General features: G+C 32.2%; 1 protein-coding gene across 9 annotated transcripts in view; it reads right to left on the reverse strand.

Moving 5' to 3' along the window:
* SUCO (SUN domain containing ossification factor) overlaps nucleotides 1-24,656 on the reverse strand; it is a 77,058-nt gene that overhangs the window by 29,191 nt on the left and 23,211 nt on the right. For 3 of the 9 annotated variants that reach the window (XR_001459785.3, XM_072946105.1, XM_006211129.2), the window contains 12 exons: nucleotides 23,582-23,736; nucleotides 22,480-22,617; nucleotides 22,102-22,252; nucleotides 18,387-18,510; nucleotides 17,555-17,679; nucleotides 16,368-16,435; nucleotides 10,791-10,898; nucleotides 9,096-9,201; nucleotides 6,919-6,939; nucleotides 6,661-6,716; nucleotides 6,090-6,181; nucleotides 5,187-5,252 (listed from right to left, as the gene is read on the reverse strand). Coding sequence is in view for 8 of the 9 variants with exons in the window: in XM_072946105.1 (XP_072802206.1) it covers nucleotides 5,187-5,252; nucleotides 6,090-6,181; nucleotides 6,661-6,716; nucleotides 6,919-6,939; nucleotides 9,096-9,201; nucleotides 10,791-10,898; nucleotides 16,368-16,435; nucleotides 17,555-17,679; nucleotides 18,387-18,510; nucleotides 22,102-22,252; nucleotides 22,480-22,617; nucleotides 23,582-23,736 (1,210 nt within the window). In the remaining variant the exon portion in view is untranslated. Of the gene's footprint in view, nucleotides 1-5,186; nucleotides 5,253-6,089; nucleotides 6,182-6,660; nucleotides 6,717-6,918; nucleotides 6,940-7,124; nucleotides 7,194-9,095; nucleotides 9,202-10,641; nucleotides 10,683-10,790; nucleotides 10,899-16,367; nucleotides 16,436-17,554; nucleotides 17,680-18,386; nucleotides 18,511-22,101; nucleotides 22,253-22,479; nucleotides 22,618-23,581; nucleotides 23,737-24,656 lie in introns of those variants that run through there. The other 6 variants (XM_015245107.3, XM_015245106.3, XM_072946106.1 and 3 more) reach the window with 6 other exon arrangements.

Genomic DNA, 24,656 nt, shown 5'->3' on the forward strand with positions numbered 1-24,656 from the left:
CCATCTGTAATGGTCTTTTTTGCGTTTTTTTGGACAATCATCTTTTTGCTCACCTCACTATGTAAGTCCAATATAGGACACAAATTTCAGCTGAAAAGTGTAAAGCATAAATCTGAATTTTTATGTTCAGAAGGATTTTAAAATTTAAATATGCTTCTTTCATAAAACGTCTCCCAAACCTTTTAGCAAAACACTATCTTTTGTTTTTTTAATTTCCTCTTTGATTTCACCATTGACCCACTGATTTTGTTTTGTTTTGTTTTGTTTTTAGCAAAATACTATGTTCAGCATATTACAAGTATAATTCAACATATAATCTGTGCTGGGACAGGAAAGAAATGTGACAACCAAAATTCAAATTTTACAAAAAGGCTTTTTTTTCTTTAAAATGGTTCTATAGTTTAAAACAAAAACAAAAAAGCTGGAAGAAACCAAAGTTTTTCCTAAACAGATAGGTGACTATCGTAGGTAAAACTAAATAAAACAGGAAGACTACTATGCAAAGGACAGCAGAAAGACTTTATTTTCAGCCATGAACATAAGATATCTATTGGTAATATGATTAAATCCCAAATTGATACTGCATAGAATCGTACTTTTTGATGACTTTTAACAATGTTTTATGTACAATAAATCATACAAATTCTTCTGTGAATTGGGTGGGTATGGGCATGGACAGATGAATTAAAAATCAAAGTCATAAAACAAATGTTGTAGGTAAAGTCATCTGCATACTTGCTAATTCTGCCTCTCTTTCCAAAGGGAATCTCAATGATGAGTAAAGTGTTACAAATCTTAATATCTTTATAAATAACCGAAGGTACATGGGAATCACAAAATAGCAGAACTCCATGAAAAGCTGATGCTGGGAACAGAAGGCTTCCTTCTAGTAATATGATGTATTTCAAGGGAAATTAACTTCCACCTCTAATCTAACCTCTGAATTTCCACTATCAGTTAATTCACCAGTATCAGGTATCTCTCCTATTAAAACACTGAGATGTGGCAAGGGCTACATATTAAACCTCATCAGTTTTTTCCGTCTTAGTTTCCTTTCCCAAAAGAGATCCATAGGGTTTTCATCACACTTTCAATGAAAACCATAGATATGAAAAGTAGGAAAGGATCGAAAGAAAGAAAAGCTGGCACATTAAGAAAGTTGGGAACAAGCCAAGCGCTCCCACCTGGCACTGAGCCTGTAAATACATGCTTTATGGCAAGAGAAAATAGTAGGAGATTTTAGACTTTTAAAAGTGATAACTAGTAGACAGTTATTAATTTTCATCTTTACATAACTATGATTCTATAATCTGAAAGACAACAAGCAGTGGTACTTCGTTTTTTCCATTCATTAATATAACACACAAAAGTTTTATATTCTAGGATTATAGGTCAGTCTTGCCCTTTGACTTGGCAAATTGTTAAGCAGAGAAACAGTCTTAGATTTTTGGCTAAAGAGACGCCTCAGCATGAGATTAAAAACAGGAATGGAAACTCTATTTCCTCATCAACCAAAATAAAGTAACAATGTAATGTTATTTCCTCAGAAATCCAATTTTAATGTTAACCAGTATTACAATAGTAGTATCTGATCCTCTACTTAGCCTGACAGCTAAAGTTCAGTCAAAACTGACTGCTTCACAGAACTCAGAAATTTTGGCATCAGTCTATATTCTTAGTCCCTTGTGCTTCAAAGGGCTATCTTATCGCAGATTTCAAATTTTTTGCATTAAAAAATTTTCATATTACTATTAAAATTTTAAAAATTCGTATCTATAATCTATGTAAAGAAAGTACTGTTAGTAGTTATTTTTAACCTAAATTTTAACACTACTACCTACAATAAGGAAGATTTACACAACCCATTATTTGAAAATATTATTTATCATCATTTCAGGGGGGCCATTCAGTAACAAAGGCAAAATTTGGCAAATTGCTACTTTTTCAGCCTATCTAATCTATAAGAAATAATCTTGCTATGTTCACAGAATACTGCCAAATACAGTCTCTTTTTTTTTTTCCCTTTTGAGAGAAAGCACCTTCGGGAATATTCTGACCATCCTCAATTTGGATCCAAACACATGACAGCTTGTCATGATAATCTGATCACTAAAAAGCCTTTCGAATAGGGTAAAGTAATAATTTGGAATATTGTGCTAAACTAGGTATCTCTCCTCAGTTTCTCCTGGATTAGCCAACGCCTTTACTTTTGAGTGGGGCAACTATTCATCCCATCCCATTCCACTTGAAATGAAATTCTTCTAGGGACCAAATATCAACATGTTATACTGGGTCTCTAGCACACCAATGGCTCTTTCTGACACAGAAAACCAACTGCCCACGCTCTAACACAACGAAAAAACTACTTCCTCCCATGTGTATTCAGCTACCTCTGCAGCATGCCTACGTTCACTCTGTCTTTTCCCTCTAGGACCTTAAAATACATTCATTCATAAAAAAATACTTTGACTTAAGAGAAAACAGAAACTACTCATCTTAAACATATACAGAAACATAAATAGAAACCTGGCCTTTGGCAAATCTGATAATTCTAACAAAATGCAACTCATATTTAGGAGTAAAGGCAGACTTGTAAGAATATCAAAGTAGAGAGTAGTCTGGAAAATTCACACGACCAAGTACAAGGAAAGGAGAGTGATATGAAGAATTTTTGTTGATATAAAATATTTAAGTGTTCTGGTTCAAGAATGTAAACAAAAGATTCAGGCAGAAGAGTCACCAGAAATGGCATACATACAAAGCCAAGAATGATGCTCTAAAGACAGTGGTTTCTCCCTGTTTGGCAGTTTAGCAAATTATATAGTATTAAGAATGTCTAAATATGCAGTATGTATGCTCTTTGACAACCAACAGAAACAACATATTCTGTTGACATATATTTTTTGTAACAACAAATTGCTTAATAGCAAAAGGAAATTTAGATTAAAGCCACAGAATTCTGTTTTGGAAACATACAAATATTAAAAATAAATTAGGTTCAAAATTGGCCAATTTCAAGCTTATTTAGAAACTGGTGATGATTACGGTCAAATTCAGACATTCAAGCTCTTTGGCCTGGTTCCATACTGTTACTACTTCTTAAAGGTACATCACACTGGAGACAGTAACTAGGTCAGGCTCAAAAACATTCCTAGACTCTTCAGAAAAAACAAGAAGGCCACAGGTAAAGAAGGCAGCAGTGTTAGATCATGACTGTAAGCTATATGACAGCAAAGTCTGATCACTCAGCTGCTACTGCCCCTCTTGCTCTGAAACTTCTAAAAATGGACATCTTTTTAAACCCCATTTTTCATGCTTTGGCTCAACTGACATCCTCTCACCCATCTTGTCTCACTACACAAAATCTTCCAACATCTAGAACACTGGAAAGTAACTGGACTGCCTTTTCAGAGCGCCACAAAAGCAAAAATGAATGATGTGTTACCAAGAAACATACCTTCAAAGAAAAAGATCTGAAAGGAGTATCTAAAAAGATTCTATATCTCATTAGTTAAAATAATACATTAGTCAGAGAAGTGATTACAAATAGGGAAGTGTCCTCCACTGAAAAGATTTTAATGGTGTCTTGGAGTTAATCTCATAGGAAAGTAGAAAAAGAAAGCAGTAATATCAACAGTTTTCCTTTATTTAAAACCATCGTAAGGCATTATTCCCGTAAGGTGCCCCTTCCTCTCCAGTAACCACCAGAAGCTAGAGATCTTTCAGTCTGGGACTATTTTCCAAACCCATAAAATGATGATGCTTCCTCACAGCTAATTCAGCATCACTGAACCATGATATGATGACATAAAATTTTTACTACAAATTTTAGGACATGAACAATAATATTAATATCCAGATATATAAAATAGCATCATTTTTTCACTTCTAAAAAATTACATCCCACAGCAGTGAATAAGGCACCTGTTTTTAACACCATCATCAACTAGATATAGCTAAAGATTCCACTTAAAAGCAGTCAATAATATCTAAAATGTCAGCTGACTAGTAATAGGGTAAAACAAAATACTGCGCTAATCTGTAACGAAGTTAAATACTACAGAAAGGATTCCCTTTACGGAAGTATTTTTAACACTCTTTCTATTTCTTAAAAAGTCCACTGAAATCTGTAGTTTTCTATGGAGAGGAAACAGGGAAGAAGAGAAGAAAGGGAAAAAAAGAAAAGATGAAATGAAAAAGAACTGATTCTTAATTTCATATACTGTAGCCATACAAAATATCTACCTAAGTATATGCACTACTGGTTGAGTATCTTAAAAAGCTATGAGGACAATGTACACAGTGAGACTGGGATTCAAGTAATTCAATTCACTAAGGGCAACAAGAGAAATGCACAAATAAGCAGTCTTCTAGTTTACTAAGATTTACTTTTATTAAATTCAATTATTAATCTCCAAATAAAAAGAAAACTCCTTCCAGTAAGTTCCAAATTCTTCAAGAATAACCAAAAATAACAAACATTAAAATATACCTACCTGCGTCCTAGCAGTAAATATAAAGTTTCAGTTGGTAATGATCTTTCCAGAAGTCCCCTTAGCCCACCACTAAGTTCAGATAATAGGCTGGCATGACAAAAAACTAAACAACTAGTATCTTAGTCATTGTTTTTTTTAGTTTACAAAGAGTATATTATTATAACTATTATTTTATTGTTTGGGAATCATTATTATGAATAAGAACAGCCTTTATGTTTTGTAATTTAGTAGGAAACTTAACCATACCCATACATTAACGAATCCTCATCTGCTAGGACTTCACTGATGCATACCACCTCTAAATCTAATTCCTTTCCCATCCAGTATGATTACTCAGATGTGCCTACTCATGTGGTCTGGGACCTCTTTAATAATTCTTTCCCCATGTAAACTAATAACCCATTCTTCACTCTAAGGAATTTGCCTAAAAATATAAGTGCTTAATTATCAAAGAAGAACCAACTTGGGCTTGCATTTTTTCCTCTCTTCTTTCTTTTCATCTACTTTTACTATTTTATTCCCATAGAAATACTTTCCAAAACCCAGTATCTTTGATTTCAAATCAAAGTTCACATTGGGAGTAGGAGCCTCCTAAATTATTATAACAAAATGGCCACATATGCCAGAAAAAAACAACAAAAAAGTTGAGAAATACTCTAACAGTGACTAGGAAAACCCCAAAATACTCACTTGTAGCAGAACCAAGAAGATTTTTTGAGGACTTATCCTCCCCAGTATTATAATCCAGTGGATAATCTGTTTAAAGAGAAAATGAAAGGTAATTATGCAGAGAACTATCATCGAAAATATGCTTAAAAGCTCAAATTATGTCCTGTCAAAGTCAGCTGACATTTAAAACAGATTTTATGATAAATATATATTATACATCTAAAACAAGTTCACAAGAAGAAACAGAAACTCACAAGTCATTTATCAGACAGATACAAACCAAGGAAAATATTCCTACTGCTTACCAAAATTTTAATCATATTTATAAGACTTTTATTCAAGCTTTCAATATATTTTACCAACCCCTAGTAAATATCTTCACTTCACTTGTGGGAAAGCTAGGGAAGGGAAAATTAGATTTTCAGACTATGGTTTAAGATATTTTATAACAAGAAGTTGATAAAGTTGAAATGGAGGGTGTCATACAGCCTTCTTCTACCCCTTCAGACTCATAGGGGTTACTCAAAGGCTCAGGCCTCAATATGCTTGCTCCTGGGCTTAAGGCAAATCAAAAGAATTAATGTTCAATTCTGCTGTCAGTCACCTTAAGAGTTTAATAGGTTTTGGGGCCTAGCATAGGGATACAATCATAATATACAGCACTAATGTTATAGAAGGGCATTCCAGTCACAAATAACTGATTGACAAGCTTGGAAAACAGCTCTATTTACAAAGCAGAAAATCATTTTAAAAAACAGGTTTAAGGAAAAATAGTAATGAGGGTTAAAAACAATGAAAAAACTAAAGTCTCAAGACAACCATCATATTGGTTTTTTAAGTGACCTCTACTTACCCATTACTATTAGATATCAAAAATCAAAAAAAAACGCAAAACATAGAAGCTACTGTTTTAAAGTCACTTACCATAGTCCTCATCAAATAGTTCTTGACGTTCTGAGTGATACTGGGAATCGGCAATCTCTTCATATTCTTCCACCATGCTGGTGCCAAACACCCTATTAATGACAATTTCATTAAAGACTCAAAACCAGAGTTGTTATGACTCATCTCTTCACAATAAATGACAAAATATACCAATTCTGGCTATGTTTTGAGAGCCATTAACTTCTGGACTCTAAAACAATGACTGTTTCTTATACTGCAGTTATTAATCCACTGTTTCTATTAAAATGTTAAGGTATTTAAGGCATTTAAAAATATGTTTTTTATAAGTCTAAAAATGTTTCCAGATATTATTACCATAGCACACAAGCTAAATCAAACACATAAAACGAAGGTTCTTTCTTCTTAACTGAGGAAATTTTTACATTTTTCTAAAATGTATTCAAGAGCAAGAAAGATTTAGCAGCTTGTATTTCTATAGTATTAACCTCACATAATAGAAAATTATTTCTTCACTTTAAATATATTGAGATTTTTATGTATACCTTTTTTTCTTTTTAAACCACTCAGTAAAGTTTTTGTTCTATATTACCTTATAAGGCTTAATGGACAAAAGTGCTCTGATCCAAAATGTGATACCAGCTCCACCTAAAGAATAAAATTACATGAAATAGGAACCAGCACAGCACATGTGAGATTACCTAACAACATATTCAGTTTTTTCATTATAACATTTCTAAAAATAAAGTCCTTATTTCCCAAAAATCAATACTTGTAAAGTTTTGCTTTTTGCCATGCAGTAATATGCCATGCCCTGTTACTCAATATTGCAAAAGAGAAGGTTGCTAACCTTTATGTACTTGATGAACATCTGAAGCAAGAGAAAGGAAAAGAAAAAGAGATCAGTTCCAAAGTCTGAAAAACATGCCATAGCAACATTTAATATTTGTAAATTATACTGTATAATTAAAGTACAGAAAGCGATGTACTGTGATGGATAACATTGTAGTACTCTTATTTCTCTGCAGAAACCAAAGCAATGATTAAAATTTTTACCGGGGGAGGGTATAGCTCAAGCGGTACAGCACATGCTTAGCATGCATGAGTTCCTGGGTTCAATCTCCAGTACCTCCTCTAAAAAATAAACAAATAAACCTAATTACCTCCCCGAACCCCCCAAATTTTAACCATCATATCTATAAAGTATAGTCCAACTATAATGAAGTAAATTAACTTTAAGGTTATTAAGTTAAATAACCTAAAACTCATTGCTGCTGTTTTATTTATCCACTAAATACGAATGCATTCTAAAATTAATAAAGGGTATCAAGAAATAACCTCTCTTATATTACTTTAAATGTTACAGATATATATCATGTATATACCTATTTATCAATTTATATATTGATATATGTAGCTACATGTATTTATAAATATATATTGATAAAAAGATTAGCATACTATGAAATGATATTTATTCTTGCACAATATTATAAACCGATTATTTTAGGGAAAGCATAAATTTTTGGGGTATGCTATGTTATTTCAAATACAACTTACATAACTAGAAGATATTTATCTATCCACTTTTAAAATATAAGCTATTGAAAAGTGGTTTGTAAATTTGGGTTTAGTTCTTTTGTGATAAGGAAAACCCAAGTAAATTTATATAACATTTATCACTATAAAATGAGAATAAGAAGTAAATTTTTTTTTTTTTTGCTTTTAGACTTACTTCTACCAAAGTCGGTTGTTTTTTTTGTTTTTTGTTTTTTTAAAGAAAACCAATCATCAAAATGTTCTATGGTCTCCCATCATAAAAAGGAAAAAGTAAGGAGTTTTATACAGGACTTTTTATATCACCAATGAAATGTTCTTCCATTATTAACTAAGTTGATGGTATAAAGAAGGTTCTTTGAACTATTTCATAACATGTGAGTTGTCTTAATTGTAAAATTAGGTACAACTGTATCATCTGCCAAATTATTTTTAACATTCTTTTCCTCACCATGGTATAGAAACTGTGCTATATAAAAAGGTCATTAAACAATTGTTCCAGTATCCACTTTAAAGGAAACTGAAAATGCACCTTCATTTTTCTGAACATTGCTGAATTATTACCTGAGAATATCAACTGTATTTTTTTAATTAGCATTTTTATACTGAGACTAGGAATACTACAAGTTTACCCATTTACAGAAGCCAATTTAATACATGCTTTAAAAAGACACAGACAGTAAAATCAACAAGAGACAACTAGGTAGCTGTAAGTTTTCACATTTAAAGAAGAAGAGACTAGAAAGAAAATTAGAGCTGCTGTCATTCCAAAAGACCGTATTATTAACACAGTTGTACTTTAAAGTACAGCTATTATTTTAAAGAAAAAAAGGAGGAAATGAGAGGAGTAGGAAACTCTCATATTTAGTCTAAATCCAATTCTAGAGTGATAATTCCAGTTTGGTAGATAATTTCTACCTCTACAATGGTAGAGAAAGCAGCAAGAATACTGAATTTAAGTGGTTTAATTTTTACTTTATTTCAAATTGTTATTTGGACATACAATATTTCACCTGAATATACAAAAGAAAAAAGCTATAATGACAAATAATTGGGTATTAAAATGGAAATGATCTAAGAATCAGAATCTAGTAAGTTAAGAAATTAGACCGGCTTTAAAGACTCCAGTCACTGAACATAATTTGGGTTTTAAAATAGAAAGATATATAATATTATGAAGATGACATTTTATATCAAGATTCCAAAAATATTTAAGAGTTACAACTTAGAATTTCATCAAAGCCACAGATATCAAAAAAACTGGCCTAGGTTTCCAGTTACACAGAATGGAATGTATTAATTTGTCCCATTAAATAATATATTCAAGTAAGAATTTTTTTTATTAAAAGAAATATTGCAGTAAATTTCCTCTTAATTTTTCTGATTTCTAAACAAGTGAGGTGAGGTACAAAGTACGAATAATAGGTATGTTTTCATTATAGAACATTGTTCTGTATATGTAAACATTACCTTCACATATTTTGCATACATCTGTTCATCTAAAGGGAAACTCTGAACATTCCTCTCATCTCTACCATGGAAAGTACCCAGCTTAATCCACTTATTTGTGGGGTATCTAGGAAATAGAAAATAAAAATATTCTTTTTAAAAAAAATCATAAACCACATGTAGAGAGATTCCATCACATTTTCAAAAAAGACTCTGTGCATTTTTTTTCCTCTCCAGGTGAACAGACTCACTTAACATAGTTCAAATGTAAGTACTGAGTTGAACAAATACATTTTCTTTTCCCACTAAACTCTGACAGGTTCCTCCTTATGAGGAAAGACTACCTTGAAAAATCACACCATTATCAAATAGAAGCCAAGACAGGGCAAAGATAAAAGTAGGTCCAGGACCACTTCTTGGGGTTTGGGAGAACACCCAAGTAAACTAGAGGCTTTAAAACAGAAAGTAGCCAAGAGATTGTTCTGAAAGTATGAGGTACTATTCTTCGTGTACCGATAAGTGTGGTAATATAAAGTATAAGTATAAGTACTGATGGAAAGAGAAACAGAAAAAATCCTTTACTATCATATTTGGATTTCACAGATCTTACATAGCTGTTCCTCCTTTAAAAAGGAAATCTAATATAAAAGCCCAAAACTATTATTTTTGCTTACTACAGCATTTAAGAATCCCTCAAAGTAATGAGTGCTCTCTTACCATATTTAAAAAAAAATACAGTTTACCTGTCAAAGCTGAACATGTCCATTTGACATACAAGAAAATTACAGCTTGGAGGAAAGGAAGTGATCTAAGCAAGGTTAGTGAAAGAAAAATGAATGAAATTCTCAACAGTCTTGAGAACTGATTTTAAAAACTGTATATATGCAATGCTAAGTGTGGGGTGGGGAAGAAACACAACAGAAAACCCTAAATAATCAACGACAAAAGAACAGTTAAACAAATAATAGCATCCTCATGATACATTGTGGGTACGCAAAAAGTATTTATGGAATGAATAAACACCTCCACCGGGGGGAAAACTTCAAGTACTCATTAAAAATGAGTTCTTTAAAACACAAAAGGATGTTTTCAAGATATAAACATTAAAAACTGATTTTCTGGTAGAATTATATAAATATGTAGAAAAGACTGAAGGAATATATTAAAATGCTAGAGTTATCTTTGGTTGATAGGATTGAGGTTCTCTACCAGATTCCTTACAACGTGTATTTCTTTCTTTTATAACAACACACACACAAAACAAGGTTTTTTTTTAAATATACTTTTACAAAAATATATCTCATGATACAAAATGAAATGCTCATGTTTTTAATAACTTTTCAAAGAAATGTTTGGAAGCCATAGAACATAATAATTAAAAGTAAGGACTTTAAAGTCATACAGATCTACTTTTGAATCTTGGTTCTCCAACTCACAAGTCATGTGACCTAGGCAAACTGCTTAATCTCTCCTTGTCTGTTTCCCCATCTCATAAGGGAACAATATCAGAGGGTTGTTATAAGCACCATATAACTTAATAAAAGTAAACTGATTAATAAATACCTACCTTACAGCAGTAGTATTACTGTTCTTACACATTGATACACACTGATTAAAATAAAAGATAAAATAATTAAAGTTTTAAAATGTGACCCATTTTTAAAAATGTATTCTGGAGATCAAACATAAACTATACAAACCAGCTTTGGGATTTACCTGTCACTGATAGAAACCAGAAAGTCTTTAGGAGTAGAAGAAAATAATTCATAATTTGCAATATCAAACTGTTTTACTTGAATTGGTTCACAGAGTTCAATAACAAACCTTTAAAAAGAACACAGGGCAATTATTTAGATAAACCATATATAACAGTTCATATTAAACATGACATTAACAGCTTACATAAACTAGAGTTCCATTAAGTTACTCATTAAAAATGTAAGGAAGAGGATTTGTAGCCTTAGTTACATATACATAAGGAACACCCTAAGTATACTTCTCAAGCATATCATTAGTGGGGAAAATAAAACAAGATACTGATTTTGTCCTACAAAATATTTTTAAAAGACAAAGCTTTATTTTTAAAGACAAAGCTCATTCTTAGAGAAGTAATGACTTGACTAAGAACAGCTAGCTAGTAAGAGTGTAATCTGACTAAAGGGCAGTTTGGCCATATTGTCTCAAAGGTATCACAGCCTTTAATTCAGCAAAATACTTTCAGAAATTTAATCTAAGAACAAATGGTTCCAAATGATCATCCTTATATATACATCTTAATATAGCAAAGTAAAGTGTATAAGAGCAGGGGGGAAAAAGCCAACCTAAATGTTTAGCATGGAGGATTGATTAACAAATTATATTCCCGCCTAGACAATGAAATACCAAACAGCTATTAAAAATGGCATTAGAAACTGTACATTTCACTTACATAAAAAACTAGAAAATATAAACTAAAGTATAGTGATAGAAAACAGATCTCTAACTGCTCTGGGGGTGAGGGTTGAGAGGAAAAACTACAAAGGGGCGTGAGGAAATTTTGGGGGGAGATGGATATGTTCATTATCTTTATTGTGGTGATCGTTTCCTAGATATATAAACATCAAAACTAACCAAATTGTACACTTTGACATGTTGCTTATTGTATGTCAATTACACCCCAATAAAGCTGTTTTCAAAATATAACAAACTAGTAAATAAAACAAAAAAAGAAGCAGACTCACAGATACAGAGAACAAACTGGTGGTTACCAGTGGGGAGAGGGAAGGGGCGAGGGGCAACAGGGGTAGGGGAGGAAAAAAGGGGTTATTATGGGTTTGTGTGTGAAAAAAATGATACTTGGTATATACATTTATGGATATGAAAAGATGCCACAAAATATTGCTGTTTAGGAAAAAATTAAAGTATGGTGTAAAATAAAGCTGCATATAGTATGGCATTTGGAGAAAAGAAATAGTCATGACATCCAGCACTCTAATTAATACTTTAATAGACTATATCAAATAAGATTATATACACTGACAATTAAATGCTAAATAAATCAAAAGCATTAAAATTAACATACTGTGTTAATTTTGGAGAGCAACAGAACAGAGTTCCAGGAAAAAGTAAGTAAAAGCCAGGATTCAGAGAAAAGCTCATGAAGCAAACATTTGTTGAATGCTTACTCTGGGTCAGATACCCTGTTACATGATTTATATCCATCCTTTGATTTAATTCTTACAACCAAACTGCAGAGGATATTATCTCCATTTTACAGAATCATTCAAAAATCAATAATTGGTTACTTCACATTTTTCCCTTCTGCCTTTTTAGTAACAGAACGTGCCCCCTTCAAAGTTGTAGCTGGGTATATGGCCACCCATCAAAAATTGGGTTCCCCAGTTTCGGCACGTAACTTAGTTCTGAGTGATGGGATGTGAGAAGTGTCCAGTGCAACTTCTAGGTCAAGTTTTTACAAGGAAGCTGCTACCTCTCCATCTGCTTTTCTCCGACCTTACAGGCTAGAATAAGGATGTGGTTGGAATAAATCATCTCAGCAATGCACATAGGGACAACATAATAGGGGTGGCAAAAAACATGACAGAAGTTGTGTGGGTCCTTTAATCGTTCTCTGTTACACCCCTGCACCAACGTGAGTTTTTATGTCAGAGAAAGTTAAATATCTATCTTATTTAAATCATGGTTATTTGGTCTCTGTTAAAGCAGCAGAGTCAAAAGCCCTAACTAATAGCCATTTAGCCAATAAATAGTAAAGCTAAAAGTCAAAACACACATCTATCTGGCTCTAAAGCCTAAACACTGTCCATTTCCACAACACCCTGAGGAGAGGAACTAAAGAAAATCAGATTCAAACTTTGCTTTTTATTTAAAATGGGGAATATACATCTAAAAGAGTTTTAGGAAGAAAAAGCTAATTCTCCCCTACCTCCTTTTTTGTATACAATATTTTCAATTTCTAAGAAGACAGGAGCTATATTACTATCAGTTAAAATAAGCTTTCAGGCAAATGTATTACCAGGTATAAAAAGTCAATTCACCAAAAAGATTTCACAATTCTAAAATCTGTATAAAACTAATAAATAGACCTATAATACATAAAATATTAGTACATATATAATTACTCCTCATGAAAGTTGATTTTAAAATGCTCTTTCATCTTTCCGCCTCATCTTTTATGTTTCCTAGGAGCAGAGAACACTGTATGCAAATTAACAGAACTACATATAAAAGCTGACAAATGCAATTTCAATATACTTCTCTTAATTATTTATAGGTCAGGAACTTTAAAAGCTCAGTGAAGTAATCTAAACGTAAGAGTAGTCTGATAAAATACCATGTATCAAAGTTTAGATGATATGACCATACTACCCAAGGCAATCTACAGATTAAATGCAATCTCCATCAAAATACCAATGGCATTTTCCATAGAACTAGAACAAATACTTTAAAAATTTGTATGGAAACACAAAAGACTCTGAATAGCCAAAACAATCTTGAGGAAGAGAGGAACAATGCTGAAGGAAGCATGCTCCCTGACTTCAGACTATACTACAAAGCTACAGTCATCAGAACATTATGGTATTAGCACCAGAAAAAGACATGTAGGTCAATGGAACAGGACAGAGAGCCCAGAAATAAACCCATGCAGTTATGGTCAATTAATCTACAACAAAGGAGGCAAGAATATACAATGGAGAAAAGAAAGTCTCTTCAATATGTGGTGCTAGGAAAACCAGACAGCTACATGGAAAGGAATGAAATTAGAACATTCTCTAACACAATATACAAAAATAAACTCAAAATGGATTTAACACCTAAATGGAAGACCAGACAATATAAAACTTCTAGGGGAAAATATAAGTGGAACACTCTCTAATATAAATTGCAGCAATATGTTTTTTAATCCATTTCCTAAAATAAAGGAAATAAAAGCAAAAATAAAAATAATAGAAGTTTCTATCCACCAAAACACACTTAAGAAGTTGAAAGGGCAATTCACAAACTGGAGAAATATCTGCAACATATATAATTTATATGTCCTATCCAGAGTAAAGACAAACTGTCATATTGCAACCATTCTATAAAATATACTGCTAAGTCCTATCGAGACTCCTACTAAACAATGAGGAAAAAAACTAATATATCAACAGAAAATATAGGAAAAGACAAGAATCTCAGAGAAAAGAAAAAACTGGTACATGAAAATATATTTAATCTCATTAGTGATTAGGGATTCACATCTTTCTAGAATAAAAGCTCCAAAGCAGCAGAGATGTCAGCCTAATTTGGGAAACAATGTCATTTTCAGTACCAGCAACATCATGTAACAAGTGCTCAATAAACTTCAAAAGAATGAAGGAAAGAAGGAAGGAAGAAATAAGTGAATAAATGAACAAATGGACAAACTAACAAATGAACAATATGACTGAAGATCCTAAAATGTCAACTATCCTGAAATTCACCTAACATTTGATACAATTCCAATAAAAATGCCAGTATGATTTTTTTTTTAGAACTCAACAAGATGATTCTAATATTTAAAGAAAAAACAAAGGGATAAGAATAGTAAAGATACTCTGAAGATGAGGTATAAACTTATTCTACCAGATATTAAGAATTATAAAGCTACAGTGAGACTGTGTGGTCTTAAGACATGTTAGATGGGTCAACCAACTCAAATCAGGTGAAACCAGTTAAAGGTGTTCTGAGGTTCTTTAATTATACAATCAAAAGACGCATAAACAGATGAGCAGAAAGTAAAATATACAGTAAACACATACACAAATACATGCTGTCTGCAGAAACATTAAACTACAAATGGGTAGCTATGAGCACTTATTCTGTAAACCAGAAGAAAACAAAATGCTCCATATAACTTCATCCCAGCATGTTTTTGCTTGAAATACAAAATTTTGGAGCATAAAAATTGAGTTGTTACTGACTGTAAGGGCTTTTACAAACAAAAACCCCCAAAATAACATTTTGATTATGATCTCTGATAACCATTTCCTCAAATTCAATTTACAGACCAAGTGGGCACATGGAAAAATTAAGTTTTTTAATATTATCTCTTAATGCCCTTAAATAGTTTGGTGTTAATTTTCAAACTGAACTTAACTATGCATATTAACAAAAGGAATGAAATCCAAAAGTAGAAAAGAATAAGTATTATCTCAAAATTTAAAGAATTTCTCTTTAAATTAAAGCATATATTTATATTAGTTGATCAATATGATGGTGATTTACCTCAATTCTTTTTTAAAACAGCTGTTTTTGAGCAACGAAATCAAGTAATCTAATAAAACTGTTGGTACATCATACATTTCTCCCATAAATCAGTTCCTTTGCCTATATCCTTAATGACAGAATCGCAGATTCAAGTAACGAAGCAAAAATCCTGGGAGATTTCCCAGAAGCCTCTCTCTTCTTAACATCCAATTGCTAATCAAGAACTGTCAATTTTATCTGCTATATAGATCTTTCACATTCCCCTCTCTTCTGTATCCAAACTGCCAATGACTTAAAGCCCTCATTTCTCGCCTGAGCTATGACGACAGGTTCCTAACTGGTTTCCCTGCTTCCAAGTCATCTTTTCAGGACAAGCATTCCTAAAATGCCAGTGAGATCATGTCATTAGCTTACTTAAAATAAACACTACCCTCCACAGTATTTAAGATAAACTTAAAAAGCTTTTAAGCTGGGTATACATAGCACTGAATGGCCTGCTCATTGCTTACCTGACTCTCCTGTCTCATCTTCCATGATTATTACTCTAATTGTACCTCTATTCCTGTCATCACTAAAATAACTTCTTCAGGTTGCTTCTACTTATAGTTGCCCAGAAGAAATATGCTCCTTTTAGCACCGTCCCCTTACTCTTACAGTCCTTGAATACCTCTGCCTCCCTCATCTGTGACTTCCTATGAATTCAAGGAATTCATCCTTCAAGATTCAGCTCATGAATTATTTCTTCTAGCAAGCTGTTTCTCATTCTATTTTGCAGTTACATCTCACCTCTGTTCCTATAATATCTTTTCAACAATACTGTTTATACTATTTGATAATTGTTTAACAGATCTGTCAATTTTGTTGTGTGACATCCTTAAAGGGAAACCATTTTTTGTCTTCAAGTTTGTATCCCAGGACCCAAGGTAAGTACAAGACCAGTACCAATCCTATCATAAATGCTTATTAAGTGACTATATGAAAAAAAATAAATCTAACCCCAACATAAAACCTTAATGTAATACATACGTATACAGAGTGCGCATTTTTAAATTTTTTATTACTTACCAAATTTTAGTGCTGCAAGGATTCAACATATAAAGATCCATATTTTCTATAAGAATAGCAGATGTGCTCTATTGTAAAAAGGAGGAAGGGAAAAAATTACTTAAGAAAAAATATTTTTTTCAACTCTCAAGCTTTCTAGGTTTTCTATATTTTTAGATCTTAAAATATACCTAAGACTCTGAAACATTCATTTGGGAAGAAAGCACGAAAGCGTCTTAAGATTTACCAGTAATGTCTATAGTGTGCTAAGTTAGCCTTATAACAAAACATTTAAAATTAAATGTCTGTTCCTACAGAGGAAAAATGATTTTTCTATTAGGCATTCCTTTTTTAAAATTCCACAGAGATTTTAAAAGTTTAAAAACAGAGTACATGCCCTTCAGTAGTGAACAAATAAATAAACTGTGATACATTCAAACAATAGGATTTTATTCAGCACTAAAAGGAAATGAGCTAGAAAGCCATGAAAAGACATGGATGAAACTTAAATGCCTATTACTAAGTGAAAGAAGCCAATCTGAAAAGGTTACATATGGTATGATTACAACTATATGACATCCTGGAAAAGGTAAAACTATGGAGACAGTAAAAATGTCAGTGGATGCCAAAAGTTGTGGGGAGGAACAAGTGAATAGGTAGAGCCCAGAAGATTTTTAGGGCAGTAAAAATACTTTGTAGATACTGTAATAGTGGATACATGTCATTCACTATACATTTGTCCAAATCCACAGAATGTACAAGAGTGAACTCTAATATGAGCTACAGTGAACTCACTATAAACTTCAAGTGATAACAGTATGTCACTATAAAGTCATCAACTGAAACAAACACACCACTTTGGTGAGGGATGCTGACAATGGAGGAGGCTAACGCGTAGGAAGACAGAGGGTATGTAAGAGAAATCTCTGAACCTTTTCTCTCAGTTTTACTGTGAACTGTGAACCAACAACTGCTCTAAAAAAAAATAATCAAGTCTTAAAAAGAAAAAAAAGAAAAAACAGGGTGTGACGTAGCAACCAATATACTAAGAATCCATGCAAGAAAATGTGTTTAAAAGCATAATCCTGCACTTACTAGTGAATTAGGAAAAGAGCTCATGTTAAAATACAGTTCCCGGAAAACCACTGCTTATATTTAATAAACTCACTAGTTTCCCGCAAGTACAGAAGAATTTTACAATTAAGTACCTTGGCTTCCGGGTTAGCAGCCAAAATTTTGGCACCACATTCTACTGAAGCATAATTATTTCGATTTTTCTGGACCTTTTTTGTGGCATGGAGACCTCCATTAGAAGATGGATGCATTGACTGACCTGCAGACAAATCTTATTATGAACACATATATATATATATATATATATATGATGATTATGATTGAAAATACCCACAGCAAAAATCTCAGGATCAACAGGCTGCATCTAGAGAACAGGTTTTAATACTTAAGCGAGTATTTTAAAAACCTGCAAAAAATTCAAAATGCTTCACAACAGCTTTAAAATATCCCTAATAGACAAATTATCTACAAAAATTACACACATCAAGTAATGTGGATTCACAATGTGAAGCTTACTCCTAAGAATCAAAACTGTTTGCATAAACATTTTATTCTATTAAGGATAAATGCTATCCTTTTATCTCTAACCCCAGTAATAATTTTTAACCCTGAGACTAACTTTACAACAACAAAAAGAAAGTTTAATACTTTAGTCCAATTCTACTCACAGTTTAAAGCTTTATGACTAAGAACTTTCCATGTCTCAACTTCCTTGTATAAACTGAGATGAAAATCACTGCCTACTTTATTCTAGCCTCGTTTAATAATTTACAATAATGGATTTTAATTAGGATTAAGATAGTATATAATTATACACAGGTAAATTGCATGTGGGTAGTCAAAAACAACTTGGTAAGTTTCACTCTGAAATAAGTTTTCAAAAGTTTTATTTTATTTTACCAATTAAAATGAGAAATGCATATTTAAACCAGTCCTTAAAAAAAAAACAAACCAGTACTTCCTTACTTTTTTCCTTTTCTACTTCCATAACTTTCTTCTTCCATTCATCGAATGTTGGTATATCTTCTGGGTCTTTGGGATTTGTTACAGATGTAGGGTCAATTTCTCCTGGTTTTGTATAATCAGAACTCTGAAAGAGATGCCAAAAATAAACAGATTTCAAAGAATACAGTGAAGACAGTAATAAATTCTAATAGTAAATACAAATATTTCTGAAATTCAAGTCCAACTTTATAACGAATGATAGGATTTTGAGGAAAAAAAACATAAAAAGAAAAGTTTCAGTTTACTTAAAAACTGAGTTTTTCTTGAAAGAATTAAAGTCTTCTATCTAAGCACCACAGGATGAATCCCTTCACATGTTAGCAATATTAGCATGAGGTGTAAAAAAAAAAAAAAAAACTGTATTATGTCCTAAGCCAACAATTACCCATACAAAAACTGTACAGTAAGTCCTATAATTGTAATGCATCCACCTTAAAATCTACATTAAAATAATATATACATTAAAGGAAGCTAACTAATTTTGGATGTAGTATACTGTTTCTACAAAACCCTTACCAAGAAATACTATTTACATAAAAATTTTGAGGTGGATTTAAACCTAAGTATGAAAAGCAAAGCTTTAAAGAAAACATAGGAAAACATCTTCATGATTCAGGCTATAAAAGGGTTCAACAAGATGAGGAAAGAATGAATCAGTTTTTGAAAGGCTGACACATTTGGCTAGATTAAAATTAAAAATTAAACAGAATCTTCATGTACTTTTCCCTGGAATGTAAATTGTTGCAGCCACTATGGGAAACAGTATGATGTTTCCTCAAAAATGTTTAAGTAGAACTACGGTATGATCCAGCAATTTTACTTCTGGGTATTTTTCCAAAGAAATCAAAAACACTAATTCGAAAAGATGTACACTCCCCTAAGTTCACAGCAGCATTATTCACAACAGGCAAGATATGGAAGCAACCTAAGTCCCCATCTGTAAATGAATGGATAAAGAAGATGTGATATGTAATGGACTATTACTTGGCCATGAAAAAGAATGAAATCTTGTCATTTGTGACAACATGGATGGACCTAGGAAATATTATGCTAAATGAAATAAGTCAAAAAAAGAAAGACAAATACCACACAATTTCATTTATATGTGCAAACTGAAAAACAAAACAATTGAACACACTTAACAAAATGGAAAATGACTCACTGGTACAGAGAACAAACAGGTGGTTGCCAGAGGGGAAGGGGCAGAAGGAAGAAAGAGAGCTGAGGGAGATGAAAAGGTACAAATTTCCAGTTAGAAAACGAATGAGTCTCAGGTATGAATTATAGCATGAGGAATATAGTTAATACCATTGTAATATCTTTGTATGATAACAGATGGTAAACAGACTTATTGTGGTGACCAGCTTGTAACGTGCAGAAAATTGAATTACTATGCTGTGCACCGGAACTAACATAGGGTTGTGAGTCAATTATACTTCAAAAACAAACAAACAGGGAAACAAAATCATAGAAAGAAATCAGATTTCTGGTTATCAGAGGCAAGGATGAAGGGAGGGGGAACTGGATGAAGGTGGTCAAAAAGTTCAAACTTTCAGTTATAAGTAAGTACTATGATCGTAATGTACAACATGAGAAATATAATTAACATTGTATGTTATATATGGATGTTATTAAGAATAAATCCTAAGAGTTTCATCATAAGAAAAATTTTTTTTCTTTCTTGCATTTTATATCTACATGAGATGGTGATATTCAGTAAATTTGTGGTAGATATTTCATGATGTATGTAAGTCAAATCATTATACTGCACATCTTAAACTTATATAGTGCTGTATGTCAGTTATATCTCAATAAAATTAGCAGAAAAAAATTAAATATATCAAAAGACCCGTGAACTACATGGTTCAATAAGCTACAGACAGAAATACCTGCAACACATTTAGCCAATAAAAGATTATCACCAATTATGAAGACTGCCTAGAAATCACTAATGGGAGAGAGTGGGGAAGGAACAATAAATTGAGCAAAGAGAAAAATACAAAATGCTTACTCTCAGTATAATCAGGGAATACAAATGAAAACTAAAGATACTAAATAAGTTATATCAATCTGACGGAGGGTGAAGTGTGACAGTCTGTTGAGCCACAGGACATTCTAGTAAACTGCTAAGGGAGTTTAACACTTAGCAATATTAAATAGATGTGCACAATCTATGGCCCAATAATTCCAGTCCTATGTATAAATTATCAGTGAAAACACATAAGAAAATGTGCATAAGAATACGTATTGCAGCATCGTTTGTAACATCAAAAGATTAGAAATAATCTAAATATCCATTCATTGAAGAATGGATAAATTGTGGTAGAATGGAATGCAACGGAGAAAACAATGAATAGATAAAACACAAATACAACTTGAGCAAAATGATACTTAAGAATGATACTATTTTATATTGTTTTAAAATATGTTGAATAACAGTATGTATTATTTACAGCAATGATTATTTGGGAACAGTTTTAAAACATACTCTAAAATGTAAAAAAAAACCAAAGTCAAGGCAGTGGTTATAGCTGAAATGGAGAGAAGAAATGTAATTGGGAAGGGCATACAATTCAATTCATAATTTTCTTCCTTAATTGGAATAATTTATGCAAGGACATTTATTCCATTTTTAATTATTTTTGTATTCCTAAAACAATGCATAATGTATTCATTAACAGTACCTTGAGAAGCGTACAAAATCTTTTTAGACAGCTCACACAGTATGTATTTGCGATACTAGGGCATGTTTTTGAGTACTAATACTAATTAGTGTATCAATGTGATACACCAATATAGATACCTATAATCTCTCTTTAGGAAGACTTAGCAAGTTGGTTCCTATGCAACCTCCATGTTGGAGTGTTTTGCAGACAAGCTAACTTACCAAATAAAATATGTGGCTATTAAAAAATATACAGCAGAATGTAAAATTAAAGAACTAGTATTATACCAATTAAATTTAAAAATTAAATAATAAAAATCTAGTTTGAATGAGAAGATAAACATATATTTATAAAAATTAATATAGTTGACATACTTAAGTGTAAAGCCCAAACACTAAAAGAAATACAATAAAAAGAACATACACACACTCACTCTCTGAGGCCCAGGCAAAGCAATCACCATCACCTCTAAGCAACAAATAGGAGAACTACACCATACAATAAAATTACTTTGCAAAGCACTGTAACAGGCAAAAGGTAGTCTAGTTGTATTTTGCCCACAGATAACAAAGGGTAAAATGTCCCTTTAAAATAATTCTGGTTGAAGAGCCTAAATTTAATCTTGTATTACTGAGTTAAACATATATTCTGAAGATACTTAAATTTAACAACCATATCTTCTTCTATATAGCTCTCTAAAAAATTTCTTGCATAAGGACTTTATGTATCTGGTTACCAAACAGTTGATGGTGGCAGAAAACCATTTATAATTAAACGTAACTAAAGAGAGTCCATACTTGGAACAACTTGATGTATAAACAGTATACTGGCAATAGTATCCTGAAGTAACCACTTGCTCTCAGGGAGCACAGCTCACCTCAATTCTACATTCGTTATTAACTGCTGATTCCCTGACTTTATGGCAAATATGGTTAGCGAATTATAAGATTAGCTAATAACAAAAATGCATTGTATAATTAAGTAGGAGATAGTGCAAGTTATTTACCTACCTCATTTTTTAAATTATCTGAAGCATTTAATGCAGATTTTGGATCACCACCACCCTGATCACCTGATGAAAGTTTTGACTCAAATTCTGATTTTGTTATTTTTCCTTTGCCATGTGAAGATGACACATTTTCTATATGCTGTCCAACAAGGCTATTTGAAACCAAAAGACATATTAAGTAAACAAATGTTAGCTGAACAAATATATGCAATCTAAACCGTTATAAGCATACATGAATACAAAGTAAACCAAGAAAAGACTACAGAGGGATCAGCTTTCTTTCTATCATAAAGAGGAATTACACATGCACTAGAGTCTACTCAAACATGACACTGCTGCTTATTACAGAATCATACAAAGGACAATGCCTCACACCAACCTTTCAGGTGGACTGACAAAGGAAGGCTGGTCAACCGGATCATTTGCACCAAGAGCCTCACCAACATCACAATCACTTTCAGATTGCTCAGTTTCGCTTGGCTTGGCTATAGGAATAGTACCAGATTTTTCTATTTCACTAAAAACAGAAACAAAAAAGACAATCTGACAATTTAATAGCATACATTAAAAGTGTTATTAGTGATTCTGAAAACAAATCTAAGCCAGAGAAGAAGGCTTTAAAGTTCTGCAGACAGTTTTCAAGAATTCAAATATTTAAAAATCATGTAATGATTTAAATCATGTAATCTGTTAGTGCCTTGTTTGGCACTATCATTATTTCTAAACATATCTTCTGTTCCTTTGTCCCTTACCAGGGCAAACTTCTAAATGGTAACTGTAACATCTTTGTGTACAACTCGTTAAACCCAGTCCCTTATATTCTTGAGAATAGGTATCTAAAAAGTGCTTGTGATAGAAAAATAGTAGTGACGATAAAAATAATGATACTGACACAAATATTTTTACTATGTGCCAGATATTGTCCTATATATTTTATATAAACTAACTCATTTGATAAAGGAAAATGTTTAATGTAGTATTTAGACGAGGAAATTTTTTGCTCTTTGTAGTATTGCTGGAACTAGAAGTACTTAAAAGATATTAAATTAAGAAAAAACTTAAGCCTAAATATTCTCAGTTTATTATCAAGTTTGAAAAAGTTAGCTATTCATACAAAGACATAACTATGAATGGACTGCTACAGTAATATCTAATGAAAATGAATAATCTGGCATTTGAATTTTTGATAATTATAAGGAAGATTATTCAAGTAAGTACTGTGTTTCTTAAACAAGAACCTTACTTTCCCTATATGATGTAGATACTTCATAGCTGGGATATAATCAACTTCACTGAGTTACACATCAGAATAAACACTCATTATATTATAAAATCATTACCTCTAAAAAATAATAAAAACACAAAACAGAGGCATTATTACTTAGGTCTGCTATATAGCCTAAAATTCAAATTTGAGTATCAAACAAATTTTTCTGTCATTATCTGGTGATACTTTTGTTTTTTTCTTTGCAATGACTTACTCAAGATTTGAGATTGGAGTGATCTCTGAGGTAGATGAGCTGGAAATATTTTCAATGTTTTGACTGCCCACAACTACACTGGAAGACTCTTCATGAAGATCCACTGCAGGGAGTGTCTCAATCACAGATGGACTTAACTTACTTGATTCTGTATTCTGTTTATAAAAAAAGTCAATTATATTAAATGTTGAGATTAATAAACTATCTCTTTAGCTGAACAGGATATTATAAAAAGCAGGTCTCAAAAGTAACAATATAAATAATGTTCACTAAAAATGTACTTTTATAAAAATCCTTTCTTTCAACATTTTTCATGACATTTCATAAACTAGGGCAAAGGAGCTTGTCTTTCTTCTTTCTTATCTCTTATTTTATATCAGGACTTACAAATTATTTCCCTCTTACTATAATTAATTAATGCTAGTAGCAAAACAGAAATCAATCCTATGTAAACGTATAAAACAGTACAGTACACAGGTTTTGCCACTGAGCAGTTTAGAAGATAATGTGTATCAATAACCACCACCACTAGGCACGTATAAGTGACATTACAAAGCAATACACGATTTTTGCTGCTCCTTCAAGGTCTGTATGCTCTGGGCCATTCATTCCCCCAAAACACAATCTGAAATGTACTTAATATCTACCATGTTTAAAAACCTCTATCAGTACTTCCTCCCCTACAACCAACCCCAAACAGAATTAGCCATTCCCCTTTCTTTATGCCTCCACTGTTCTCTGTACAGACTTTAATCAAAGCACCTATTAACACCTCAGCTGCCCTTATTTATTTCTCTTTCCCTTGAGTAAGGACTATGTTTTCTTGATCTTCATGCTCCTAGTGTCTAACACAGTATCAAGCACACAGGAGACATTAAATGCTTACTAAATGAATATCAAGTGAGAGGTACTCATGCTCAGTTCAAGGAAGAGACTAAGGACCACTATGGACTAGAAGAACTAGGACTCTGAAGAAAAGGAGGGCTACGGGAGCAGAAAGAAAACACAATCATTTGGAAAATTATTTACACTGGAACGAAAAATTCGCAAAGGAATATAAATGGGTTTGCATTTT

The sequence above is a fragment of the Vicugna pacos genome, chromosome 21, assembly GCF_048564905.1.
Source record: "Vicugna pacos chromosome 21, VicPac4, whole genome shotgun sequence".
NCBI lineage: Eukaryota > Metazoa > Chordata > Mammalia > Artiodactyla > Camelidae > Vicugna > Vicugna pacos.